Genomic DNA, 24,470 nt, shown 5'->3' with positions numbered 1-24,470 from the left:
AAAAAATGATATGGCCATTCTGGAAATCAGTTTGTCAGATTCTGAAAAATTAAGCATGCAACTACCATATGGCTTAGGAATTGCACTTCTGGGCATTTGTCTCAAAGAAATAAAGACTCATGTTCATACAAAAACCTAGACACAAATTTTATAGTAACTTTATTCATAATTAGCCCAGATGTTCTTCAACTGATAATGGTTAAATACACTGTGGATATTATGGAATATTATTCAGCAATAAAAAGACACAAACTACTGATACAGGCAATAAACTGGATGAATCTCCAGAGAATTATGCTGAGCAAAAAAAAAAAAATGCCAATCCCAAAAGGTTACATGCTATAGTTCTCCTTTATATTGCGATCTTGAAAGGACAAGTTTATAAAAATGGAGAACTAATGGCATATAGGAGGAGTGGAAGCAGGTGGAAAGTTGCTGTGCCTATTAAAGAGCACCATGAGGGATTCTTATGGTGATGGAAGAGTTCTGTATCTTGACTGTAACAATGCCAATATCCTGATAGTAATATTATTGTAGAGTTTTGCAAGATTTTACCTTTTGGAGAAACTGGGCAAAGGGCACAAAGAATCTCTGAACTATTTCTCTTTCTTTCTTTTTTTAGAGACAGGGTGTCACTCTGCCAACCAAGCTGGAGTGCAGTGATGTGATTGTAGCTCACTGCTGCCTCAAATTCCTGGACTCAAGCCACCCTCCCGCCTCAGCCTCCCAAGTAGCTGGATTACAGATGCACACCACCATGCCTGGTTAACTTTCAATTTTTTGTAGATCAGGGTCTTGCTGTATGACCCAGACTGTCTTCAACTCCTGGGCTCAAGACATCCTCCCACCTTGGCCTCCCAAAGCACTGGGTTTATAAGCATAAGCCACCACACTCAGCCCCTATACTACTTCTTACAACTGCAGGTAAATCTGCAATTATCTCAGAATGAAAAGGGTAAGTTTTAAAAGGCTGATTGCTATACTTTGGACGTTCGTCCCCCAAACTGCATATTGAAATTTGATCCCTAATGTTAGAGGTGGGGCCTGATGGGAAATATTTGGGTCCTGAGGTTTAAGGTGGATCCCTTGTGAATACATTAATGCCCTCTCTGGGGGATGGTGACTTCGCACTCTTAGTTCTTTCGTGATATGGTTTGGCTGTGCCCAACTCAAATCTCATCGTGAATTGTAGTTCCCATAATCCCCATGTTGTGGGAGGGACCCAGTGGGAGATAATTTAATCATGGGGCAGTTAACCCTCATGCTGTTCTTGTTATAGCGATTGAGTTCTCATGAGGTCTGATAGTTTTATATGGGGTTTTTCCCCCTTTTGCTCAGCATTTCTCCTTGCTGCTGCCATGTGAAGAAGAACATGTTTGCTCCCTCTTCCACCATGATTGTAAATTTTGTGTGGCCTCCGCAGCCATGGAGAACTGTGAGTCAACTAAACTGCTTTCCTTTACAAATTACCCAGTCTCCAGTATGTCTCTATTAGCAGTGGAAAAATGGACTAATACACCTTGAGAGCTGGTATTTAAAAAGAGCCTCCCTCTCTACTCTCTCTTGCCTCTTTTGCCATGTGATCTCTGCACAAGTTGCTCCCCTTTCCCTTGCACCATGAGTGAAAGCAGTTTGAGGCTCTCACTAGATGCAGATGTGGGCACCATGCTTCTTATACAGCCTGTGGAACATGAGCCAGATAAATCTTTCTTCATAAATTATCCATCCTCAAGTGTTCCTTTATAGCAATGCAAATAGGCCAAAACAGTGATATAAAGAGAAGGAGGTTTTTTGTTGTTGTTGTCTTCAAAATTACTGACAAGGAATACAATGGGGTGTTAAGATTTGACACACACATTATTTCAGGAAAATAAATTTTAAAATCATATCCCAATGTCATTATTTGAGCATCAGCTGTAGTTGGGTAGTAAAGTGTAATATCAGGCTTTTGGCAACCAGTTGCATTGTTCATCAACAACATTAAGTCACCAAGCTTAAAACATCACAACAATGAATTTAATCAATGAACAATGAATGTTATCAGACCATTCACAAAATTAAAAGCAGGCCTGGCGTAGTGGCTCACCCCGTAATCCCAACACTTTGGGAGGCTGAGGCAGGTGGATGACCAAAGGTCAGGAGTTCGAGACGAGCCTGGCCAACATGGTGAATCCCTGTATCTACTAAAAATACAAAAATTAGCCAGGCATGTTGGCATGCACCTGTAATCCCAGCTACTTGGGAAGCTAAAGCATGAGAATTACTTGAACCTGGGAGGCGGAGGTTGCAGTGAGATTGTGCCACTGCACTCCAGTATGGGCGATAGAGACTCCTCAAAGAAAAAAAAAACCTATATGAATTAAATCTTACATTAACAACAAATAAGAGTTTGAATGTGTTATCCTGCATATGGAAATCAGATAGGTCTTTGAAGAAAAACTGCAACCTCCGCCTCCCAGGTTCAAGCGCTTCTCCTGCCTCAGCTTTCTGAGTAGCTAGGACTACAGGCACGTGCCACCACGTTTGACTAATTTTTGTATTTTTAGTAGAAACAGGGTTTCATCATGTTGTCCAGGATAGTCTCGATCTCCTGACCTGGTGATCCACCCGCTTCGGCCTCCCAAAGTACTGGGATTACAGGCGTGAGCCACTGCATCCGGCCAGAAAAACATTTTAAAATACTTTGTACACTATTTGAAATGACTATGGAATGCTTGTTTCAATCAATAAAAAAAAGAAATGTGAAATGTGAAATGCTTGTTTCAATCAATAAAAAAAAGAAACGTGAAATGTAAAATTTAATAAAATTTAAATTTTAGATACATTTAAAATATCAAAGTCCTCCTTAAGCTTCAAGAAAATAAAATCAATCTCCTTAAAATGAACAAATTATGATGAATTTGTCAAAAATATTTATATTGTGTTAACCTCATTTACCAAGACATTTCAAATTTACATCTTTGCATCTGTTAAAGACAGATTTAGAAATACACTGATTTTATTCAAATACAGTTTTTAAAGTTATGATGATTAGATTTAAAGATATGTGTGATCGGTCAGTTTATGATTATGTAGAATAACATGTCAATATTTACAGGATAATGCAGGTAGGTAAGACACCTGTTCTACTATTGCATGATTTCATGATTTAACTGGTGTAATTAGGAAAGGTTTTAGATCTAATTCGAACTGTCATATCCACTTTTTTTTTTTTTTTTTTTTTTTTTTTTGAGATGCAGTCTCACTCTGTTGCCCAGGCTGGAGTACAGCTCATTGCAACCTCTGCCTCCAGGGTTCAACCGATTCTCGTGCCTCAGCCTCCTGAGCAGCTGGGATTACAGGCACCCGCCACCACGCCCGGCTAATTTTTGTATTTTTGTAGAGACAGGGTTTCATCATGTTGGCCAGGCTGGTCTCGAACTCCTGACCTGAAGTAAACCACCCACCTTGGCCTCCCAAAATGCTGGGAAGATACACTTCTAATAACAGCATTTCCAACTACATTATTTGGTTGAAACAGTTGAAACTGCCATTGCAGTTGCAGTAAAGGTAACAAGAGGTAAACTTCTAATATGTAACAGGAGATTTGACTTTTCTAATATGTAACAGGAGATTTGACTTTTCATCTAGAATTAGAACCAAAATCGTTAAATTTGTATAGATATTTGCATTAGCAGAAATCCCATTTTGTTCATGTTGTTTTTAAATAAAGTGACTCATTTAAAATTTAGTTGCATTTTAAAAATCTGTGTTATGGGAGTGGTAATACTGACTCCAGGCAGGGAGATGAGACAATTGTTAGAGACGCAGGGATGGAGCTGAGAGGTCCTCCTGGTCTCCAATGGCCCGGCGGTGGCTCGATGGGAGGGAGAGCGCCCCCTGGAGGCGTTGGCGGTTCCTGGCTCGTGTGCTTGCGGGAACCCAAGCTGTGAGCCTCTGGCCCCGCCAGGGCGTACGAATCCTTTCCTCGTTTATCCAGTATTAAGTCACGCTGTGTGCTAACTACCGTGGCCAGGCAGCAGCTAGACAACGCGCTGAGGTAAAATAGAGAACTAAGGAAGAATGGGGGACCCCAAAGTCAACTTGGTGACACATCACACGCAGGAGTCGGACCCACGGCCCCCCGTGCCACAGCTCAGTGGGGCGGGACCGCCCGGGCCTGGGCGGGGCCGGGGCGGGGCCTGTCACTGGGGAAATCACCGCCCTAGCATCCGGGGAAATCGCCGTCTTAGCATCCGGCGCGCGGCGGTTGAATTGCTGCGCCCAGCGAGGCAACCGCTTCCGAACGCCAGGTGGGGGCGAGGCGTCTCGGAGTCTCAGAGACACCAAGGCCCCTGCGACAAGGTGGCTGCAGCTAGGCCGGGGGCGTCAGGACGACGGAGCGGGTTCGGGTCGGTGACACGCAGACCTGAGGGAGCTGGGCCCGCCTTTTCCGCCCGCGCCCCAGGCCCTTGCAGATCGAGATTTGCGTCCTAGAGTGGGAAAAAAGCAGAGGCCAGGGCGCCGGTAAGTAAAGGTTCCTCCTCACCCGCCGCCAGGGCCCGGTCCGCCCAACGAGCAGGGAGGCGTGAGGGTCACGGGCTGGAAACAGCAATGCCACAGCTCAAGCCGACTCCAACAGTAGTAGCGTTTTTGTTTGTTTGTTTGTTTTTTGAGACAGGGTCTCCTTCCGTCGCCCAGGCTGGAGTGCAGTGGTGTGATCTCGGCTCACTGCAACCTCCGCCTCCGGATTCAAGCGATTCTCCCGCCTTAGCCTCCTGAGTAGCTGGGGTTACAGGCGCGCGCCACCACACTCGGCTAATTTTTGTATTTTTAGTAAAGACGGGTTTCACCATATTGGTCAGACCAGTCTCGAACTCCCGACCTCAGGTGATCCGCCCGCCTCGGCCTCCCAAAGTGCTGGGATTACAGGCGTGAGGCACTGCTCCTGGCCTACAGTAGTGGCTTCTGGAGGCCACTCAGGCACCCCCTGTTTCTAGCTTAGAGAAGGAGGAAATCGACAATAAAGTAGCCTTAAAGGGATCCATGTTCTGCCCTGCCACCTCTTCAGATGTCAGCGTTGTCCAACTAGTGTCCCTAGAATTACCCAGGATGTGAGTGGCACTGATTCATCAGTGGTTTAATCAGCAAAACCAAGTGTCTTACCTATCTGCCTCATCTGCTCACTGCCTCTTTCCAAGGCGTTCTCACAGGCGCAGACACTTCTTTTCCTCCATTAATTCCAGTAGGTAAGATTTTGCAGTCTCCTTTAAGGTCCCCGTTTCTCAAAGATAGCCCAAGGAATCTCGCCATTTCCTTGCCTTTTACACATCTGGATTCATCCAGAGACATAAACCCTGACCAGGACTAGCTTCAAAAGGGTCCCACCCGTGCAGTCACATAGGGCTCAGAAGGGCCCTGTACTTATTTTCTTGCTCTGCTATGGCAATCTTGAAATTCTTAATTTTTAAACCAGCACCCGCCTCCCCTCCCCGCCACCTCCACAACATTTTCATTTTGCACTGGGCCTGGCCTTAATTCTCAATTTTCTCAAAGGCTGCCATGTAACTATATAAAAATATAGTTAAAAGAGTTTCTTCTCTAGACATGTCTTTAGTCACTAGGACATCAAGAGACAGGACGGATGCTTCTATTAACTAAGAGTTGTTGGAATCATAAAGGCTTTGTAATCCAATACTCACCCTCCACGACTTCTCAATTTCAGAACCTAAGAGAGTTTGCTTAGAGAAAGAACCTGAGAGGTTGTAAAGCTGAGCTGACCAAAGCTCATTGAATCACATGTAGCTATTCAGCACTTGAAATGTGGCTGGTCTGAAAAAAGATGTGCTACAAATGTTAAAACGCACACCAGCTTTTAAAGTCTCTTTTTTTCCTTTTTTTTTTTTTTTGAGACGGAGTATCCTTCTGTCGCTGGAGTGCAGTGGCGCAATCCCGGCTCACTGCAACTTCTGCTGCCCGGGTTCAAGTGATTCCCCCGTCTCAGCCTCCCGAGTAGCTGGGATTGTGGTAGCTGTGCCTGCCACCACACCCGGCTAATTTTTGTATTTTTAGTAAAGACGGGGTTTCACCATGTTGGTCATGGTTGGCCAGGCTGGTCTCGAATTCCTGACCTCAGATGATCTGCCCGCATCAGCCTCCCAAAGTGCTATGATTGCAGGCGTGAGCCACCGCACCCGGCCAATTTTTCTTTTTCTTTTTCTTTTTTGGAGACAGAGTCTTACTCTGTTGCCCAGGCTGGAGTGCAGTGGTGCAACCTCGGCTCACTGCAGCCTCCGCCTCCCAGGTTCAAGTGATCCTCCTGCCTCACCTCCCCAAGTAGCTGGGACTACAGGCATGTGCCACCACGCTGTCTAATTATTTTGTATTTTTAGTAGAGACGGGGTTTCACCATGTTGGCCAGGCTGGTCTGGAACTCCTGACCTCAGGTGATCCTGAGCATTTTGGCCTCCCAAAATGCTGGGATTACAGGTGTGAGCCACTGCACTTGACCCTTTTTTTTTTTTTTTTTTTTTTTGAGGAAGAGTGTTGTTCTGTTGCCCAAGCTAGAGTGCATTGACTCAATCATGACTCACTACAACCTCGTCTCCTTGGCTCAAGCCATCCTCTTGCTGCCTCAGCCTCCCGATCACAGGCATGCACCACCATGCCCAGCTAATTTTTAAATTTTTTTGTAGAGATGAGGTCTCACTATGAGAAACATACTCGGGCTGATCTCAAACTCCTGAGTTGAAGCAATCCTCTCGCCTCCCAAAATGTTAGGATTACAGGTGTGAGCCACTGCACTCAGCCTAAAGTCTCCTTTTTAATTTAAAATATTTTATCCACCTTTATATTAATTACATGCTTAAATGGTATTTTAAAAAAATCAGATTAAATAAAATATATTCAAATTAATTTTACCTGTTCCTATTTATTTTTTAACATGACTCAGAAAATTTTAAATTGTAACTATATGTGGGGCTCACATTATATTTCTTTGGGAAAACACTATTACAAAAGTTTTGAGATATTGGAAACTTCTTATAATGTTCAGAAAAACTGCCTTCCCCACCGCCCACCCCACCCAAAAAACTACTCACATTGACTCTTATCTCCCAGAAAATACCACTACCTACTCTTATCCTATGCGATCCATATCAAACAACCTTACTAACCCAGCTTAACTCAAAGGCCTTGGCAGTTAAAGAACCACAACCTAATTACAGATGGTCTAGGACTGCAGAGAAAGGCTCAAACTTCCCTCAGCTGTTGCATTAGAACCAATTCAGTTGCTGGCAGACCTGTCTCTACTGCTTTGGCTGTTTGATTGTCCAGTTTTGCATAAGTGAACTGTAAAACTATAGAGAAAGGAAGAAAGATGTCATCAGGGAGGGTGGTCACCTCACCAACCTTCACTCCTAATTATATTGTTACAAACTCTGGCACTGCAGCATCCTTGGGCTGACTTCTTTTTGTCAGTCACACCACTTTAAAAAGTAATTAGCTTTAGTGAAGAAATTGCCGATGCTCTAGTCTGAAGTGTAGATAGGGACAGAAAATTACCTGTAAATTTAAGCTTTCACTTGAGCAGTCTCCATTAGTTATGGAATATAAAATGGGCAGACTCCAATATCTCGATCTTTAGTGTTTTGAATGGCTCTCAAAAGCAGTGTGATGAGGGAAGATGTTAGCTTTACATCAGTGTGTACTGGATGCAGTCCTAATCCAGTCCTCCTAGAGCCTCTAGTTCCATGGAAAGAGTTCTTAGTCTGTTAGTTCACATGAGTGCCAATTGTTCAAAAGAACCTGGCATCTCTCTTGCTCCATCTCTCGCCATGCAGCATACCTGCTCCTCCTTCACCTTCTACCAAGAGTTAAAGCGTCAGATGCCTAGCAGATGCTGGTGCCATGCTTGTACCACCTGCAAAACCATAAGCCAAATAAAACTCGTTATAAGTTGCCCAGCCTCAGGTATTCCTTTATAGCAACGCAAAATGGATCAACACACTTGGTTTATGTCTTCCTTTGGAAAGATAAGGCTGTTTGTGAGCTACCTCACCCACGAGTGTGTTTTGCCTATTCACTGCTTACCCGTCTGTATTAGTCTTTCATGCTGCTGATAAAGACATACCCGAGACTGGGCAATTTACAAAAGAAGGAGGTTTATTGCGCTTACGGTACCACATGGCTGGGGAGGCCTCACAATTATGGCAGAAAGCAAGGAGGAGCAAGTCACATCTTACATGGATGACAGCAGGCAAACAGCTTGTGCAGGGAGACTTCCATTTTTAAAGCCATCAGAGCTCATGAGACTTATTCACTATCACAAGAACAGCACGGGAAAGACCCGCCCTCATGATTCAATCACCTCCCACTGGGTTCCTCCCACGACACGTGGGAGTTGTGGAAGTTACAATTCAAGATGAGATTTGGGTGGGGACACAGCCAAACCATATTACCGTCCCATCATGAGGCTCAGTCTCAGCTATGCTTCTGAACTGCTTTGCCTCAGGAGCCACAGTATTTGACAAAGCCTTAGAAGCTGGATCTCCACCCCAGTAGACACCTGCAGGTGACTGAAATGAGATTGCCCCATCAGGGTGGGAGGATCTACCATCACACAGCCATGTAATTTGTTAAGAATTTAAGAAAGCTTTAAGCGAAAAAGCCTTGGCAAGTTGAGTTGGGAAAGAATGTCTACCACTGGCTCAAATTACTGCCTTTCTGAGGCTTCCCTTTCACCCAACATGCAAAGGTCACTCTTACGTGCAACAGCACCTTTCAGCTGTGATCAGGTCAGCACTGTGAGATAGAATTGAGGTGTGAACACCACAGAATGCAAAATATTTGGGAATCCCTGGAAGCATAACAGAGGTGGGAACTGGGAGTTGAAGCTCAAGCATTCCTCCTGGCACTGAGAAAGGCTTGGTCTTGTCCTGATCTCTGGCTTTTGGTAGTGAAGCCATTTGGGCCTGTAGTTTTGTTACAAGATTTTTAACTACACAATTCAACATTTTTAATAGACATAGAACTACTTAGGTTATGCACTTACATGAGCTTTGGTGGTACCCATCTCGTAAGGAATCGGTCCATTTCCTTACAAGACTTCGATGACTAAGTTGACTTTATGGGCATACAATAATTTGTGATATTATTCTATCCATTTAATGTCCTGAGACCTGTAGCATTGTCCCCTTTTTCATTGCAGATGTTGGTAATTTGTGTCTTCTTTTTTTTTTTATCAGTCAGGCTAAAGTAGTTTGGGCACTACTGACATTTTGGGCTGGATAATTCTTTGTCGTATGAGGCTCACCTGTACGTTATAGGATGTTCAGCAGCATCCCTGGCCTCCACCCTCTAGATCTAGCAGCACTCCTCCAGTGGTGACAACCAAAAATATCTCCAGATACTGCCAAATGTCTCCAGAAAGGCAGAATTGCCCCTAGTTGTATACCACTGCTTTAGACTACTTTATCTCTGTTACTATGTTTTCTGTTTCAAGCATATTCATTTAATGTATACATTTTTTTTCTCTGCTGAAATTCCCCTCTGGTCATTCATGTTGCTGTCTATTTTTTTCCACTAGAACCTTCAATATATATGATTAATATATTAATCAAATATATTTTAAGTTCCATCTCTCTTAGTTCTAACACTTAGGTTATCTGAGAGTGTGGTTCTGTTGATTACTTTCCCTCTTCACAATGAGTTGTTTTTTTCTTTTTCATGCTCATAATATTTTATCAAATGCCAAGCATCTTGTGTAGGACAGTAGGGGTTGAGATAATCTATGCCCCAAAATAAGCATGCTTTTTCTGCTAGGTCAGTAATGTGGGGTCTTGAATCAGCTTACTCAGTAGTTAAGCTGGGTTTGGGTTTTATTGGTCCATCTTCAGTACACTACCAGGCTCGATTTCCTCTAATATTACCTTTTGCTTAGGGTAGCGTGCTAGAGGGATTTTCTCAATATCCTATTTCATTCTCAGCTTGCAGCCTTCCCAGTGAGCCTATACCACACAGGAGTCTCTCTCCATGCTTTTGCCTTTCACCCTGCTTGTTACTTGGTGCTTGCTATCTTGGTAGAGGAGGCCAGAAGACTTGGTCATCCTGGTCCAACCTCAGTCTTGGGTAAGGAAAGGTCTGGGCAGATTTTTTGCCTTTTCCACAGTAAGAGCTTACTTCCCTGTATCAGTCTGTTTTCACACTGCTATAAAGAGCTACCCAAGACTGGGTAATGTATAAATTACCAGTTCCACATGGCTGGGGAGGCCTCAGGATACTTACAATCTGGCAGAAGGCAAAGGGGAAGCAAAGCACGTCTTAGATGGTGGCAGGAAAGAGAGTGAAGGGGGAAGTGCCACTTTTAAACCATCAGATCTCATGAGAACTCCCTCACTGTCACAAGAACAGCACAGGGGAAACCGCCCACATGATCCAATCACCTCCTACCAGGTCCCTCCCTCGACAGGTGGGGATTACAATTTGACATGAGATTTGGGTGGGGACACAAAGCCAAACCATATCTTCCCCTAATAGATCTTCACCACCGAGGAGGCTCTCTCTAGTCTCCTGCCTTGTCCCAAGTCTTTTCCATCAGTACCCAGTAGAGATCATGGAAGAGAGACTGAAAGTGGAAGCAAACTGTCTTTATGTCTGAGGCTCCCAGGGGTTTTATACTCTTATGCTGGTCCACACTTGACCTTTAGCAGTTCATTAACAATTTTAGCTAAATTCTTATCAGTGTATGAGGTACTTGATGTCTCTTCTTCAGTGCTCATGTCCCTTTGCTCCTTTGCCAGGTCAGTCTTTCCTTGCATTTCAAGCTACTTTATTGGTCTGTGACCTTAGGTGGGGTGACCAGTTGTTCCAGTTTGCCTGGATCTGAGGAATTTCCCAGGATATGGGACTTTTAGTTCTCATACTGGGAAAGTCCAGTTGGTCTTCCTAACCTCAGTCCTCTGAGTTTCAGGAAAAATTATTTCGTAGTTCTTCTGGTTGTTGGCATAGGAGCGATGCTCTTTCTAGGTTTCTACATCCTAGGCAGAAGACAAATTACTGAAATATTTATGCATGTTGAATATGGACAAAAGTGGCTCTTGAGATAGTGAGAAACCATACGGGGGAAACATCTGTTTCTTACTAAAGCAGGGAAGTTCTTGTGAAATATTCCCGAAAATAGAGAATAAGGAAAATCATTTCAGCATCTGCCATTCTTTTGTCTGTCAGCATCAGATTTACCTGATTACCTAAATGAACTCTCATTGAAGAGGTGGGTCCGCACCTATTCCTTCTACACCTGTAGTCAGCATTCAACCAGCACCAGACTTATACTTTACCCCCAGAAACTGAGCATCTTTCATAGATTTTTGAGCAAAACTTTTTTCAAAAAAAATCTGTATTCTTTCTTGTCAAAGGAAGATGGCTGAGTGTAGCAGTAATCTTTGAACATTAATATTGACCATCTCTGGGTGAATAAGCCTGTGTGTGACACATGCATGTATAATCTTGCTATCAGCTGCCTGGGGGCATATTTGGTTTATGTTACCATGGGCAATACCTCTGGTATTGTGTTTTTTTATTTCAGATATTGTGGGAACCAGGAGTGTTTGTGACCCCTGCAACCATAACTAGTGGTTGTGTGGTAGGCAGCCTCAAGGAAATGCTCTGTATCTGGTGTGACGACGAAAGCGTTATCATGTGCTCAATTACTCTTCTGAGCATCCTTGAGTATCCAAGAAAAATATAACCTCTTGAGGAGCTTATAGTCTGTGTATGTGATATCTTCCTATTAAATAGTCAAGATAGTGACATTAGTACAGCAGAATCAACACAGAAATCTTAAAACTGGGAACATTTATAATTTCAACAACTGTAGGCTTTATACAGCTGTAGATATAAAAATAACAGCTAAGACCTGTATTGTGTTTGTTATGTGCCAAGCATTGTCCTAAATATTTTACACTCATTACTATGCTAAATCCTCACCTACATAAGCTTTATAACAACCTTATGATGTTAGATATTATTATCCACATATTACAGATTAGAAAAAAGGAACAACATGGCTAAGAAATGTGTTCAAGGTCACACTAACAGCTAGTGGTGGCAGTGAGACTTGAGCCTGTGCAGTTTGTTTCCACAGTTCTTTTGTTGTTGTTGTTGTTTTGTTTTGTTTTAAATGAGAAGGAGTCTCGCTCTGTCTCCCAGGCTGGAGTGCAGTGGCGTGATTTGGCTCACTGCAACCTCCGTCTCCTGAGTTCAAGCAATTCTTCTGCCTCAGCCTCCCAAGTAGCTGGGATTACAGGCACCAGGCACCATGCCTGGCTAATTTTTGTATTTTTAGTAGAGACAGGGTTTTACCATGTTGGTCAGGCTGGTCTTGAACTCCTGACCTGCCTCGGCCTCCCAAGATCAGGCAGATGATGTGCCTGCCTCGGCCTCCCAAAATGCAGGCAGGTGATGTGCCTGCCTCGGCCTCCCAAAATGCTGGGATTAGAGGCATAAGCCACTGTGCCCGGCCCTCCAGAGTTCTTTTAACCACTGTGACAGTGGTCGCAAATACAGAAGAGATAAAATATTTCAACTTGCAGGATGATGTAGAGAAAGTGAGAGTTGTATATGTGAAAAAAGCCTTTTAAATACCACTTTGATTTTAGGTCATGTGCCAACCAAGGATGTAGAGAAAGCTGAAAGAGGACATGCTAAGGAAAGTAAGTTAGCAAGTGGTATAGTGATGCCCTGGGCTCATAAGTCAACAAACAGCATGAAATACACAGACAGTTGTGCCCATCTGATACAAATGTCATGTGATGCGGATGACTCAGTAACAGCGGAAGTGCTACAAAAAGAAAAAAACTTGTAAGAACAGCCCTACCTCTGCATATAAAATACTTGAGTACTTTCAGTTTCAAAATTAAAGATTGCTCAGAAACCACCTGCCATACAGAAGATATTTAGGATGAAAATTTTTGTCAAATGATTGAGAATGTGTTAGGCCATTCTTACATTGCTGTAAGGAAATACCTGAGACTGGGTAATTTATAAAGAAGAGGTTTAATTGGCTTATGTTTCTACAGACTGTACAGGAAGCATAGCACTAGCATCTGCTCTGCTTCTGAGGAGGCCTCAGGGAGCTTTTACTCATGGCAGAAGGTGAAGTGGGAGCAGGCACGTCACATGGCAAAAGCAAGAGTGAGAGAGACAGTTGGGGAAAGGGAAGTACCACACACTTTTAAATGACCAGACTCACAAGAACTCACTGTCACGACGGCAGCACCAAGCCACAAAGGATCCATTCCTATGACCCAAACACCTCCCACTAGGCCCCACCTCCAGCATTGGGGATTACAATTCAACATGAGATTTGGGTGGGGACAAATATCCAAACTATTAGATTGGTGCAAAAGTAATTGTGGTTTAATACATCAGAGAATAAAACCAATGAATGGAAAGTACAAAGAACTTTGCTTTGAAGGTGACATCGTGGATGTTATCAACTCATGTGAAGCAAAGTAGATTCACAAATGACTAGAATATCTCACAAATCCCGAGACTGGTTCTTGTAAGAGGATACATAGGAAAGACAGGACAGTCAACAAGAATATTCAAAGCATTTGGCAAGGGCTGTCTTGAAGGAGTAGGATGCTTTGAGAGTTCTATGATGGGTTTTTTAAGCCAACTGATTATTATAACAAAGTATATTAAAACTATGTATGAGATGAAGTATTTTAGCCTAGCCCAAGGGAAATCACTAATGTCCTCTCTATACCTACTGGGTGACCTAGATGATACAATACAGCTCTTATTAAGTGGCACTTATTTATATGTGAGCCTGATATTCTCAAAGAGGCAAAAAAAAAAAAAAAAAAAAAAGGGTGGAGGGGAGGGTATAGTGGTGACCTGGGAGTAGGGAGGAAAACTCAGATTGTGTTGAAAAATATAATGCAGCAATTTTATAGATTGGTTTCTTAAGGTTAACTTTATAGTCCAAAAGGTATAGAGGGTTCATAATCCAGTACAATTTGTAGACATTAATGAAAAGATACTACATATTTTGTGCTTTACTGTAGCATATTTTATCCTTAAGACCAGGTAAACACCATTTAATATAACAAGCTCAGCTAAGTCTTGGATAATTTAGAATTTTCTACTCAAAAGAACTGAGTGAGGATGTCCTTTTGTAGAACGAATTATGTGCTTAAGGTATTGTTGTCAGTGAGGAGGAGGAGGAGGAGCACTGCTCTCCTAAGATCAGCTCTATTCCGAGGCCATGGTTATGCTTTTGTTTAAAAAAATGATTATTACTTTCTAAATCGAAGTGATCCCAGAGAAGACTGGGTTTGAGGCTTGGTGAAGGTTACATTATGAGTAAAGGACACAGAGGACATTGGATTGGCAGTGTTCAGTGTGTGTGGCTTTTCACGTCTCCCCAAATCCGCCTAGGAGATGTATTTAGACTACTAAAACCCGTTGTTCTACCTGCTCAGGAAGCGAGCTTATCAAACCTCTTTTATCCTGAGCTATATTATCTTGAAATTGCAGTGTATTAACTCACATGGTGCAAAAACTGCCTTTCACTTGTCTGACCATCTGGATCTAACATTCGATATTCAGAAACAATCCTTGCTAAGCTATCATCACCGTCTTGCCACATAGCCTGTAGTTGATATGATAATGATTAGGCATCATAACATATGGCCATTTTGCAACAGTGGAAGGAGAGGACGTTGTAAGGGATGGGTGCATACAGCTCTCTGCAAGCAAGAGGTATAATAGTGCTGAGCAAAGCAAGAGGTATAATAGTGCTGAGCAAAGCAAGAGGTATAATAGTGCTGAGCAAAGCAAGAGGTATAATAGTGCTGAGCAAAGCAAGAGGTATAATAGGGTCTGGCTAGGTGTTACCGCATAAATGGACGTTGGACGTATCATGATGTTTATAGGCATAACAAAACCCAACTGCATATGTTTTTGCCATAGCCTCAGTCAATAGCTTGCCACAGGGAAGCATTACACACAGACCTTGCCGTGGGGACTATTTGGTTGTTCAGATACCTGTCTGGTACATCACAAGGCATAGACAGCTACTGCCTAGCTGCCAGAATCAGTAACTATAATAACTGTTACAGGCCAGGCATGCTGGGACATACCTGTAGTCCCAGCTACTCAGGAGACTGAGGCAGGAGGATTACTCGAGGCCAGGCATTTGAGGCTGCAGTAAACTAGGATCATGCTACTCTGCTCCAGCATGGACAACAGAATGAGACCCTGTCTCAAAAAAGAGAGAAAGAAATGTATATTAAAAAACTGTTATAATGGTTTCCTCACAGAGGAAAGGTGAGGAGGGCTTGTATAATAACTATGTTGATACCATGAATCAAAAAAATGGCAAATATTACTGTTTTTTGAAGTTTTTGGAAGAATCTAATCCCCCCAAAGAGCTTATTTTTCATAAACACAAGAAACAGGTGTACACATCCCACATTTTATTAATGTTGTTTGAGGATTTGTGAGTGGGAATTCAAAAGCAAGCACAGGCTGCACTGATCAGTTTAATATTACGTGTTTCAATTTTGTTGTCATTGCCTCTCTTTCTGCAAAAAGACTTCCCATATTTTCTCTTAAGGTTTTCACAAATTTCAGGCCAATTGATGAACATTACTTTCACCCATAGGTAAGGTTTAACTGAAAATAGTAGGATCTTACTGTTACCATTACACACTGGATATTTTCTTTTCAGATTTTATTTGGAGAGAAGCAAGCATCTTTGCCTCTTTGGAGTAGGAAATTCAGACTTGAAAAAGGTAGGATTTTCTTCCTCTTTCTTTCAACTTGTGAAAAAAAAGTGTAATTTTTAAAATTGGACACTTTGTTAAAAATTTAAGATAGTTTCTTTTTAGTTTTGTAGATATTTTTAAATTAGGGATGAAGGCTGTAGATAGTATATCTGAATTTTAAACAAGTGTTTTAAATATGGTTTTCAGAAACTTAGACTAAACTTTTCTCATCTTAATTTTCAAAGCTATTTAATTTTGTGAAAAATTACATTGCAAACTAAAGTGAAAGGAGTTATGTCTTGGAACTTCACAAACTTTTACATTTTATACTTTAGGCACTGATTATAAATGAAGGTGGTGGGATGATGGTAGACAGGATTTACGCCATGGCATTTGAACTGTATGATTGAATGGGAAAGGGAAACCAGTTATCTCACTATGCATTAAAATAGGCACTAAAGTGTAAATGTGTAGTTTAATAATGACACCTGTGTAATAACTACCCAGGCTAAGAAATAGAAAATTACCAGCGTTCTAGGAAATATACGCATATTGCTTCTAAGTAACAGCCCTTCTCCACACAGGTGACCACTATCTTTACCTGTATACTAAAATTCCTTTTTTCATACCAGTGGTTCTCAAAGTGTGGTGTGGCATCAGTATCATCTGGGAATTTGTTAGAAATGCAAATTCTTGGGTCCATTCTCTGATGTATTACATTTATATATTTTTTATGGGATGTATATTTATATGATAAAAATGTAAAGCAATGATTCTCAAACTTTAACATGCATCAGAATGATCTGGATGGGCTTTTAAAACACAGATGCTGGGTCCTACCTAGAGTTTCTAATGATCTCTTTCTATTGTCTGTTTTAATCATTGATTCCAATTTTCTTATATGATGGTTATGTTTGACCCTCTGCTAGTCATTGCACTTGAAATGTCATTTTGTGGAAATAATTGTCTGGCCTGTAATTAAGATACTTTGTCCCAAAGATCACACATATTTGCTTTTGTTGGGTACCTGCAGGTACCACAAGTTTGGGCCCACCTGTTCAAAGTTTGATATTTCCTGGACAACTCAGAGGAGTCTCAGCGCATTCACATTATTACAATTCTTGTTCACCTTCACTCTGAGATTTTGGATCCCAGATTGTTGTAGGAGAAGGTCTCCTGACAGACTCCCCGACTTATATGAACCCAGGGTTTTGTTTTCAATCTCCCCTGTACTCTGAAAGGCTGTCAAAATGGAGGTCCTAATGTTCTGGGATTAGCAGTGCTTTCCGTGAAAAAGTGGCTTCAGGCTTGTTTACTTCTCTTGATTCTTTGCTTCTCTTAACTTTTGGCCTGATAATTCCTTACTATTTTGTAATCTCTTTGAGGCTTTTTAAAACTTTATTTGAAACATATTTTACCCAGTTTTTTAGTTGGTTTGTTTTCAGCTGGCAGACTGACCTAAATAACCTGGGCCACCATTACTAGAAATGGAAAATAAATTAATAAAGCACAGTATTTTTCAAAATACTGTGGTTTTTCAAAACATTAAAAAGCAATAGATGGGCCGGGCGTGGTGGCTCAAGCCTGTAATCCCAGCACTTTGGGAGGCCGAGGCGGGCAGATCGCCTGAGGTCAGGAGTTCGAGACCAGCCTGGCCAACATGGTGAAACCCCATCTCTACTAAAAATATTAAAAAATTAGCTGGGTATAGTGGCAGGCGCCTGTAATCCCAGATACTCGGGAGGCTGAGGCAGGAGAATTGCTTGAACCCGGGAGGCAGAGGTTGCAGTGAGCTGAGATGGCACCATTGCACTCCAGCCTGGGCAAAAAGAGTGAAACTCCATCTCAAAAAAAAAAAAAAAAAGAAACCAATAGATGTTTATATTTTTGGGAACAGAAAGTTCTTATTTTTAGTCTACAAGTTTAACCAGACATGGGACACACAAGATGGTTTGGATACAAAAACTTTTTTGTTAAAAGATTCCCGGAGTTCCATATTTAAAAATATTTTATGACCTTTAACCTTATGACCTTAAATAGTAATATAACCTTTAACCACTCCGGAGTGCTCTGATATTTACTCAGTGGGTTCCAAGAAATGCTTCCCACGACTTCAGAAAGCCTCACAAAGTGCAGAGGTGTGCCTAATACAGATCCACTTCACGATTTGTGATAGTGATATCAAAACACTAGGGGCTCAGTCTAGGTCCCATTGCTTACCGCACAAAAAGAAGCAAGTATTACCAGGGAAGACTTATTATTTTACAGTTGATGTCAACCAGAGAGACCAGAGCCAAACCTCAAATCCATCTCCTCGCTCCAGCCAAAGTTAGGGGTTTATATAGTGGGGAAGGAAGACAGGAGAGGCAAGGAAGAGGAGTTGATCAACAGGCAGCAGGTGGTCGAATGGGGGATCTAATATCTCACTGTAACCACATGTGGAAAGACAGTGATTAGGGATGGGTAAGGAAGAGGTAGTGGTCAACAGGCAGCAGGTGCTTCTTCTTGTCTGAGTGCAGCGATTCAGAAAGCCACAAGATGCAGGAACTCTCCAGTTCCGAGCTACAAATAACAAAGGGTGCTTTTCACATCACATAGAGGCTTTCCAGCCATGACACTTCTTAAGTTACAAGGCAAGTTATGGCCAACCTCCATCCAACCCTTAGTTGATAACTTTTGTTTAAAACAACACATTGACCTTTAAACCAATATGATGCCACCATTATTTTCACACAACTTATCACTTAAAAATCAAAATATTGCTCTCACAAGTATAAAATTTCTTAGTATAAATTTCCATTTCTTATTATAAAATCCTACTTTATGAAAAGGTATGGAGAGCCAGGACCACCATGAAGCCCACTCAGTTTAACCACTTCTTTATAGACATATCGTATTGCATCCCATGTGTTTTGTTGTCTGGGATGTAGGTATTTGCCTTATTTAGTAGCACATGCTCCTCCTCCTTTCCCAGCTAGAATATGATCTAAAGACATGTGGTTTTAGACCACATTTATTATGGCTACCATTTCTTTGGCATTACTTTTACATAGCTGGTCATATATAATAGCTGTAGCACTGATTGCTGAGGTTGCTCAGTCAACTGAACTTTGGAAATTATATAACAAATTCTGTTTCTGAGCCTAATAAGAATTTTGAGGAACCATTTAATGGCCCCAGTGGTCTAATTTAATGGCCTAATTTAAGTGGTCTAACCATTTAATGGCCCCAGTTATGCCCAAATAGCTGCCACTACTGTATTCCTCAGGCAGCCATTGGTGTGCACATGACCTCTATATCCAGTAAGTAGAAGAATGAGGAGTGGGCCTATACTTTTTGCCAAAATCCAGAGTCCAATTTTTGATATTCAGTATAGATGTTAAAGAATGGGACCCTTATGAGCACCTTGATTTTACAAGCACTAGTGCCTTGAACCCTCAGAATCATCTAGATATGGTTGAAGATTATGCTTAGGACAGCAAGGGGCAGGAAATGTATGTCTCAGGGTTTAGGGATATATCATCTTTCTTGAAGCGCCAGTTAAATGGCCAAGTATGATTGCATCTGATAGAGATTTAATAAATCTCATGAGCCTCCATCTCCACATGTGCTTTCTTTCAACTGCAGCAGGCCTTCCATTTATGATCACTTAATAAACTTCGCCTTTGCATAGGCTATCCAGTTTCTAGAATTTGCCCAGTTTTTTTACTTGGTACCATGATTTCCCATCTCTCAATTTTCTGGAATGAAGTGTGTATCTCCAGTACTTAGGATCTATATTATACTGTATTTGCAGCCTCTAGACTAATTAGATAACTTAGCATATAGCCAGAGGTATGTAATTCAATATTTTCTTGAGAAAATTGAACTCCTTGAGGTCCTCTGAATCACCTGAGATGTGTGGGGCAATTCCTAAGTGTAATCATTCCTTTTAAGGTAAAACTGCCCTCATAACCATTACTATTGTACTAGAATGAGGACTACTGACTTACTGGCTATAAGCTTATTTCAGTTGGCATTATAGCCAGTTCTTTCAGTTCTTTCACTGTCTCCAATGCAGATAGCAGATATCTCTTTGAGTTTCTTTTTAAAACTTTCCATGAGAGTTAGTTCTAGCTAAGAGCTGTATGTCACTGGCATTGAGCTTTCAGGAAATACCTGGCCAGAGCTTCTAGCCCAAAGTGTCTCCAGAGGTGAGCACCCTATCATCCTCTTCATTGGAAATGAATACTTGGAATAGTACAGTAAACTATTTGTCCTACTGTAGTTCTTTATCTTACTACAGTAAATTTTTCTTACAGAAGACTTTCAAACAAGATTGGCTTCAAGAACCCTAACCAGTACAACCAGGGTTCCCAAGGGAGAGGGTGTTAAGACTCTGGGTTTGTTGGCAACCCAGTCTAGTTCTTTCCCTGTATTCTTGAAGACTTTTTTTCTGAAGTGGTTGGAGCCAAATAGTCACTGATAGATTGTATAGAGGGAATTAATATACGAAGGGTAGAACAGGGTCTGCTAGATAGCTAGCTAAAGTCAGCATGTGGTCAATTTAAGATGAACTGTGATTGGTAGCTAAAAGTTCTTTGCTGCTAATGTATGGGAAGAAAATAAAAGGATTGGGCAGAAATAGTAGTGTACTTTCCCTATCTTTATCACCCATTTGGCATTTTCAGGCCTATTTGTTATTCTCGTAACCTGTAGACTCCTACAAGGATACTTGCAGCTTAGTTTTCAATGCTTTATATTTCATGAAACATTTGTATCTCAACCACACCCCACACTATACCCCAACTTAGTTGCCTACTCATCTGTTACTTACATATAAAGTCTCCTGCTCCTGAAAGTTCCCAGTGGGAAGATGTACAAATCTGGGGACACTGGCCTCCCCACTAGGGCAGTTGTCTCAGAAGTGTCTGAAGTTTGGATATTAGGGTTGAAGGGCAGACAGTATAATTAGCACTCTTATTTCTTCTGGTATTTCCTTACCATGATATTTATGGGTTGCCCATCAATTTGGACTTTTTTTCCACCCCATTTTTCAATACCTAGACTAATAGGTATTTCTATTGAGAACTTCCTTTTTCTCTTTTTTAAATTTTCCTCTGTTTTCTTTTGGTTATTTTGAGAGCTGAAATTCACAGAAGTATCCTAAATTATCTTTTCCAAAATTGTTATAGCAAAGACTGCTAGTTATCTACTCTGCTATTCATTCTTCTTCCTTTTTCTTTAGCAGAACCTGATTTGTGTGGGGTTAGGGGCATCATGTGCTCAGCTAAAAAACTATAGTGCCCATCCTTCATTACTGCTAAGGATGGCAGTGGAACACAGTTCTTGCCAATAAGGTGTAATCAAAGGTATTGAGAGAGATACCTAGTAAAGCTCCTTAAAAGCTGGTAGCCTCACAGCATGTACTCTTTTGCCTTTCTTTCTTTCTTTCTCTTCCTCCTGCCTGCATGTTAGGGGAGATGCCAGACATAGAATAAACATCTCACAACAGTGAGCCATAAGACAGAAACCAAGATAATAGCTTGGGTCACATCTGAAGAGACTGGGTTAGACACTGTGTGTGAACTCAGACAGTCAGAAACAGTCATACTTTTTGCGCACTACCACTATCGCCATTATCTTAGAGTTAAAAAAAAAATGCCTTTGTCATGACAGATCCATACTGTTTGTATATCTCCAACACTGTTTGCAGTAAGACTTTACTGCCATCATGTAATTACTCTCACAATCTGAGATGTAGACATTATTTTGCACCTGAATCATTAAAAATAACTACTGTGTCTCTGGCCCCAGGTTGATGTTCGTTAATTATGGAGGACCCAAGATCTTTAAATGGAGTGGTAGCATGCAATTCAGTAGATGGCAATGTGGTCAATTTTGATAATTAGATAAAAATATTAGTATGCACAGCCAGTGGCTTTTAAAATAGTAGTAACATGAAAGTACCATGAGGTAGTTTTACAGCAAATCTCATGTTTTAAATGTATACATTCATATTTTAAGTGTTGTGGGGATGAATTACTTGTTTTATAGGTTTCTATTTTCAACCATATTTTCCTGTTCTGTACTATTTGCCATAGCAGGACACTGGAAAAGATTTAAGACCTCCAAATGTAAAGGGTTATTGAGAAAGAGTTGCCAAAAAAGGGTCACATATTAGTTAGATAAGTTGTAGTTACAAAATAATATCTACAATATCTCAATTTATAGAAAGACAATATTCTGCATGTACATCTGTCTTAACTGGAAGGCTCTTATAATATCAAGTTGTTAATATTGGGGCTTTTTCTAGCTAGATGGGATAATAGTTTTTTTTAGTGTTCTATTGCTTTAATTTTTCTGTAATGAACTGGTATTACCTGTTCGTAACTTTTTTAAAGTTGAAAATAATTCCTCTTGATGGACATTTAACAAGAGAAGCAGAAGTATGTTGCTGAGAAATGAGTAGCATCAAGTCAGGAACAGTAGGAACAAAGGGACTCCTGCCTTTGCTGCTGATCCACCAGAACAGCCATCAGACTCCTCAGACCGCTGCTGGCTCCTGAGCTGCTCCTGAGCTGCCTGTGGGATCCTGAGTGGCAATGAGCCCTCGCTGTGGCACCAAAGATCCTCTTTCTTGTCTTGTTATTTCTTCATGTTACCTTATCCTATCCTATGGTAATATTGTCTCTGTCTCTCTCTCCCTTTCTCCGCCATAGTGGTGTGTGGTTGACTCTGTTTCTCGCCATGTCTTCTCACAAGACTTTCACCATTAAGCGATTCCTGGCCAAGAAACAAAAGCAAAATCGTCCCATCCCCCAGTGGATTCAGATGAAACCTGGTAGTAAAATCAGGTCCAACTCCAAAAGGAGGCATTGGAGAAGAACCAAGCTGGGTCTATAAGGAATTGCACATGAGATGGCACACATATTTATGCTGTATCAAGTTCACGATCATCTTACGATATCAAGCTGAAAATGTCACCACTATCTGGACAGTTGCACATGTTTTACTGGGAATATTTTTTTCTGTTTTTCTGTATGCTCTGTGCTAGTAGGGTGGATTCAGTAATAAATATGTGAAAGCTTTTGTTTCAAAAATGTCTCGGTCATCTTTAAAAACTGTCCCTTCATTTATTCGGTAAACATCAGGATCTGTGCTGTATGCCAAACCCCTGGGTAATGCGGAGGATAAATGCTGAGCCAAATAGACCTTCAGCCTGTGGTGAGAGGGATAGATGCTGCTCAGATCATGCAGATGTATAAATGGGACAAAATGAGATCAGGACTACAGAGGAAAATAAGATACAGAGAAGATAGAGTTCCTGGGCAAGTGGGGAGACCCACTTTATGCCTTCAGTATGTGTTCAGAACTCAATATAAGTTAAGACCTATAGGAGGCACGAGTCAAGTAAGTGAAGATTGTCATAGGGAGAACAAGTATTTTAGGCAGAGGAAACAGCATGTTTGAAGGCCTTGAGCAGCAATGAGCACATTATGTCCTTAGGGAAGTGAAAGGAGCATAGAAAGGAGCTGGCTAGAGCGTAGAAAGCAGAGGGAATGACTCTAGGTGAGTTTGCAGAGCTAAGTAAAGGCCAAACCACATAGGGCTTTATAAATCATTAGAACTTTGTGCCTTTTTCTCCTAAGCAATCAGCAACCATTGAAAGGTTTTGAACTGAAACCATACTTCAATCAGGTCAGTTTTCACACTGGCTGTATTATGGAAAATGGATTTGAAAAAGAGACAAGAATGGTATTGGATGGAACAGGAGGCCATTGATAAAGTGCAAATATCAGTGACCAGTAAAGGGCCAGTCACAGATTTTGTCATTTATATTGCTACTCTATTTAAATAGGACATTATGCAGAAGCAGTAGTAGGCCATGGTCTAGAATTTGTAACATTTCTAGCTAGCAGTCTCTGCCTGTCTTCTTCACTCTTCTCTACATGTGGGTTCTTGTGTTTTCCATAAACTTCTGGACAGCGGTCATGTCTGAGAGTTATGAACTAAGAGTTATGAGATAATCTTTTTGCTCTTCCCAAAGTATTGCAGCCACAGCTATTAAGATAATTGAACAAGTAATGAGTGCTTATGATGTGCCAGGCACTATAGTGGGCACTGGCATATGGAGTGAGTAAAGACAGAGTCCCTACTTTCATGGAACTCATTAAACTGGGAGCAGATATTAAATCTTGCAAATAAGTAATTACAAACTGTGAAGTGACTGTGTCTACTTGCCTTGTCAGTTACTAAAAAAAATCTTAAGGAAATAATCTTCATGGATCCCAGTCCCACGGCTACCTTGTATGATCATGCAGTTTGGCTGTTAGACAAAGATGGCTGGCCAAGGGAGTTAATCAGGACTACAACTCTGCTAGAATTCCACTTGCCAAGCCGCACCATTGTGCAAAGCTACATCCGCCCAGAGGGAAGGATACATTTTTCTTTGTGCTAAGGTGTCATGTAGGTCAGCTTCATCTCTCCCTCTGATATCAGGAGTGAATTCCCTATTCTCAAAATTGAATGAGAGGCTTTGCCTCATAAATACGTAGCTGCCCTGAGCACAGAAGTGTATAGGAGGTGAAGGTCTAGGAATGAGTGTAATTTTATGCTTATAAAAAAATTGAGTATACTCAATTCTCCATATTCATGGTCCCGCATCTGCAAATTCAACCCACCACAGATTAAAAATGTCCAAAAATTATAATACAGTAATAAAAAATAATACACATA

General features: G+C 41.4%; 1 protein-coding gene across 1 annotated transcript; it reads left to right on the top strand.

Moving 5' to 3' along the window:
- The first annotated feature begins 4,209 nt into the window (after positions 1-4,209).
- Positions 4,210-22,834, top strand: RPL39L (ribosomal protein L39 like). The gene is made up of 3 exons (XM_003950251.5): positions 4,210-4,506; positions 15,716-15,779; positions 22,454-22,834. Exon 3 carries the CDS (start codon positions 22,482-22,484, stop codon positions 22,635-22,637), a length of 156 nt encoding a protein of 51 aa, XP_003950300.1. The 5' UTR covers positions 4,210-4,506; positions 15,716-15,779; positions 22,454-22,481; the 3' UTR covers positions 22,638-22,834.
- Positions 22,835-24,470: the final 1,636 nt, after the last annotated feature.

The sequence above is a fragment of the Pan troglodytes genome, chromosome 2, assembly GCF_028858775.2.
Source record: "Pan troglodytes isolate AG18354 chromosome 2, NHGRI_mPanTro3-v2.0_pri, whole genome shotgun sequence".
NCBI lineage: Eukaryota > Metazoa > Chordata > Mammalia > Primates > Hominidae > Pan > Pan troglodytes.
This window is presented reverse-complemented; position numbering and strand designations above follow the sequence as displayed.

Excerpts from the sequence above, each read along its gene's own strand:
- RPL39L (XM_003950251.5), top strand. The coding sequence starts at position 22,482 with ATGTCTTCTCACAAGACTTTCACCATTAAGCGATTCCTGGCCAAGAAA.